The sequence below is a fragment of the Solanum dulcamara genome, chromosome 10 (genome assembly GCF_947179165.1).
Source record: "Solanum dulcamara chromosome 10, daSolDulc1.2, whole genome shotgun sequence".
Classification (NCBI taxonomy): Eukaryota; Viridiplantae; Streptophyta; class Magnoliopsida; order Solanales; family Solanaceae; genus Solanum; species Solanum dulcamara.
Window position 1 is genome coordinate 13,182,506 of NC_077246.1, and position 4,689 is coordinate 13,187,194.

General features: G+C 36.8%; 1 protein-coding gene across 1 annotated transcript; it reads left to right on the forward strand.

Moving 5' to 3' along the window:
• The first annotated feature begins 1,257 nt into the window (after positions 1-1,257).
• On the forward strand, positions 1,258-3,244 carry LOC129870727 (uncharacterized). Its single transcript, XM_055945575.1, has 2 exons — positions 1,258-2,663; positions 2,975-3,244. The coding sequence occupies exons 1-2, from the start codon at positions 1,961-1,963 to the stop codon at positions 2,986-2,988; spliced, it is 717 nt and encodes a 238-aa protein (XP_055801550.1). The 5' UTR covers positions 1,258-1,960; the 3' UTR covers positions 2,989-3,244.
• Positions 3,245-4,689: the final 1,445 nt, after the last annotated feature.

Consider the following 4,689-nt stretch of genomic DNA (forward strand, 5'->3'; position numbering starts at 1 on the left):
TTTTTGGTTCATTGTGTTCCTTGTAAGATCGTCTACCAAACCCCTAGAACAATTTGTATTTTCTCCACCAGACGCGGCAACACCGCCACAATCGGAAATCACTTCACCGCCGGAATTCTTCAAATTGATATTCGACGAGTTTGGCTTTGTGTATGGCGGCGATTTTTGGATGGTTGTATTCGTATTGATCTCCTCTACAAGATGGCATTGGTCTTGAATCTCGAATGTCGCCGGAACGCCAACGTCGGAGTTCAACAGTGTGTCGCTGGCGACGCCGTCACCCATTGGAGCTGGGCTTTTAGTATGAGGTGCGCCTGGGGGTGCACTACCAACCCCAGGTGGTGCGCCACCTCGAATAACATCAGAGGCCGTCAAATTTGTAGTTCGAGTGGCCGGCGTTTCTCCGGAGTTTCGTCCCACTGTCGCGCCTGGATTTCTCTCAATTTCCACAGTGAAATCCCTTGGATTTTTGATATGATGTGGCTGGGATGCTGTTCTAACATCCCCAATTAATGGTTTATCAATACAAATTACAGAAGTTGACTTAGAATTGGTTCCTTGATCAGTGGTAGAATGTTGAACAATGATCGCTGCTATTTTTTCAACATTTCCGAAGCTTCGAATGTCCGATTGAGACGATTCCTATTGTGTTAGATTCGTCTCGTCGATACCTATGATTCTGTCTTTTGAACGAAATTTTTGGAGGTCCGGAGGTGGATCCGGCTCCCTGGTAGCCATATGCTTAAAACTAGTCTTCTTTGAGAGTTTTTTTTCTAGTGAGATATTAGAGAGAGAAAATAGTTGAGAAGATGAATTGCGACCTAGAATATATAAATGATTACCTCATATATACAATGTAATATTTTGTCGATTGGGTTCAGATAAACACCCTCCTGACACCCTCTTAATCCGCCCCTGATCACTCATTTCAAAGTGTTGAGAATGAAGAAATAGGTAAAGTTGTGAGCTAAGAAGCCAACTGGGATAGTTAGTTGCAACTAACTTAAATATTAGTTAGATTGTTGGTTAAAGGTAGTTAGAGATCAATTAGTGAATTAAATATTTTACCTGATTGCTTAGTTGGATATAAATAGATAGTAGCTTGTATTAGATGATAAAAATGGGAATTTGATCCTTTTCTCTCAATCTCCACTTTACTCTTCTTCTCCATTAGTTTTCATTCCAGAATATCATTGATTTTAACATGGTATCAGAGCAATCAATGGAAATTGAAATTCAGTGATTGATATCCAGTGATTGATATCCAGTTACCAACAAATTTTCATCTAGTTGTTCTTAAACTTTTTTTTGTTTGCTTCTTCACTGCTTCGTATTGCTCTTATCTGTGCCCTGATTTTTTCATCAATGACAATTGAAACAGAATCAATGGAAGAAAATGGAGTAGACATCCATGAATCTGGATCTAGACATGCAAGCAATCAAAGATTAATTTCAAATTTTGATTCATTTGATCCATTGGTCTTACAAAATTAGGATATTCCCAGAGTTAATCTAGCTCATTGTGTTCTCACTAGGATGGAGAACTACACGCTCTAGAGTAAATCAATGTTAATTGCACTGCTAGGAAAGAATAAAATTGATTTTTTGGATGATACCTGCCGGAATGACATGTATAAGGGGCAAATGGCGCATTAATGGGAGTGTGTTGTCTTAGATCATGAGTTCAGTTTCGAAAGATCTTGTTAATGGAATTGTCTATTCTTCAAATACTCACAAAGTCTGGGTAGATCTCAAGGAGTGTTTTGATAAAGTGAATGCTACGAAGATCTATCACATACACAAGGGAATTGCGACACTAACTCAAGGTACTTCAACTATCTTAGTTTATTTTTCGCAATTAAGTGAGCTTTGGGAAGAGTATGAATCCTTGGTACCACCTCTTTTATGTTCCTGTGACAAATCTCGTGATTTCATCACCAACATAGAACAATAGAAACTCATGCAATTTTTAGGTGGATTAAATGAAAATTATAACCAGTCAAGGAGTCAAATTTTTATGATTCCGATAATACCTTCCGTGAATGAAGCTTATTCTATGCTAATACATGAGCAAAGTCAGAGAGCACACTTAAATATGGTTGCACTAACTTCACACTCTCAGCCAGAATATGAAGAAGGAAAATCTTCATCTCTTGCAGCAGCTGCTATAATGCGACATGGCTATGACTTGAAACAGAAATCAATTTTACCTCCTCCATATGAGGAAGGAGAATCTTCAGGATCAGGTGCTGGTGGTGATCATTTCACAAGGAGTAATAGTAATAATATGCGGATAAAGAATAACTCCAATCTTCAATGTGATTTTTATCATCTTAAGAGTCACATTAGAAAGAATTGTTACAAGTTAATTAGTTATCTATCTGATTTCAAGTTTATCAGGAATAAGGAGAGAGAACAAAATGATTTTAGAGGTGGAAATTACCACAACTCAGGTTATAGAAGTGCAAATAGACAAAAGTCTGGTGGATATAGTGCACACAATGTTAATGTTCATTGTCATTATGATTTTGAGCAACAAAAAAATGTCCAACAACCTAATGTACATTCATCAAAGGAACAAGGTTTCACAATAGAACAATTCAAGAAGCTCCTCAACCTGATTGATAAACAGGGTTCTCTTGAGAGCATAACAAACATGGCAGGTAAATTGTTTTTTGGCTAGTTTTAAGACTAACTTCTGAATTGTTGATACACGAGCTTCAAATCACACGGTTTCATCCATGGACTTAGTGTCATCTTGTTCTGCTCATCCACAGTCCCCTCAAAACCAAGTCTATCTACCAAATGGTGACATAGCCCAGATTACTCATAAAGGAACTTTTCAATTAGACAAGGACTAACTCAAAATGTTCTATATATACCCCAGTTCAGATACTACTTACTTTCAGTATCTAAACTTACCAAATAACTACAATGTTTTGACTCATCCTATTATGATTTTTTCCTTTTTCAGGATCTTTACACTAGCAAAGTGAAGGGGATTGGTAAGGAAAAAGGATGGACTTTACATTCTCACCACCAAATCACCATCACCTGTCATTTCCTCTAAATTGCAAGATGCTTCTATCTGTCTCTCCACTCAAACTGGTTGTATCAAGAACTCTGTATGGTGTCAAAGGCTTAGTCATGCACTAGTTCACATCCTAAATCAAATACATGCTATTAAGCATACTTTAGATAAATCTCAGATTTGTAATTGTCCTATTTATTCTATTGCTAAACAGACTAGATTGTCTTTTCCTATTCATCAAACTACTTCTACTCAAGTCTTTCAATTAGTTATATGGATGTATGGGGTTCTTATAAACATAACACTTATAATGGGAACAAATATATTCTTCCTCTTGTGGATGATTTTAGTAGAATGACTTGAATTTTTCAGTTGAAATTCAAAAGTGATCGTATGATACATTTGAAATTCTTTATCTAACTCATTCAGAATCAATTTAACACATGCATCAAGACCATCAGATCAGATACTGATCTTGAATTTATCAATTTTCAATGCACATCTTTCTTTCAGTCTCTTGGTATTGTTCATCAAAGGACATGTGTATACACTCCTTGGCAGAATGGGGTAGCTGAGAAAAAACATAGACACCTTCTAGAAGTGACTAGAGTAATAAGATTTCAAGGTCACATTCCTATTAAATTTTGGAGTAAATGTGTACTTATTGCAACTCACATTATCAATAGACTTCCCACTACTGTTCTTCATGGAATTTCACCCTATGAAAAGCTTCACAAAATTACACCTTCTCTAACTCACATGAGAACCTTAGGTTGTTTATGCTATGCCACTAATCTTAATCTCCTTGATAAATTTTCTCCCAGAGCAATCCCTGCTACTTTCATGAGTTATTTCTTTACACAAAAGGGATATAGATTGTATAATCTCCAAACTCATATATTCTTTGTTAGCAGAGATGTTCATTTTAGAGAATACATTTTTCCCTTCAAGAATTTTGTTGTTACTTCTTCTGACTCTCCAACTACATGTTTTTTCCACCATATCTCCTTGATCCAAATACTACATCTACAACTTATCCAGCTCATGCTCAACTTGATCGTCCAACTTCCTCTTCCTCCAACAATCAGTCTCATCTGTCTACACCTTCATCACCTATCTCTTTCTCTACTGCACCCATTGATTCTCCTATAATCCATTCTCCACCTAGTCATTCTATTCATCCATCTCCCAATACTTCACCACCTCCACCACCTACCAAAAGATTCACTAGAGCAACCAAACCTCTCATGTGGTTGTCTGACTATGTTCATCCTAAACCTCATTCAAGATCTCATCCTCACTCTATCCACCAGGTTGTCAACTACTCTCACCTTAGTCCAGACTACCAAGATTTCCTTTCCAATTTTTCTTTCACTACTAAACCTCACACATACTCTGAAGCTATATTAGATGACAGATGGGTTCAAGCAATGAAACAAGAGATTGATGCTCTTGGAGATAACAAAACTTGGGATATAGGTGATTTACCAGCAGGAAAACTGTCCATAGGATGTAAATGGGTATACAAAATCAGGTATAGTGCTGATGGTTTATAGAAAGATTCAAGGCCAGGCTTGTAGCTAAAGGTTACACACAACAGGAAGGTGTGGATTTTTATGATACCTTTTCTCCTTTTGCAAAAATAATTACTGTTAAAT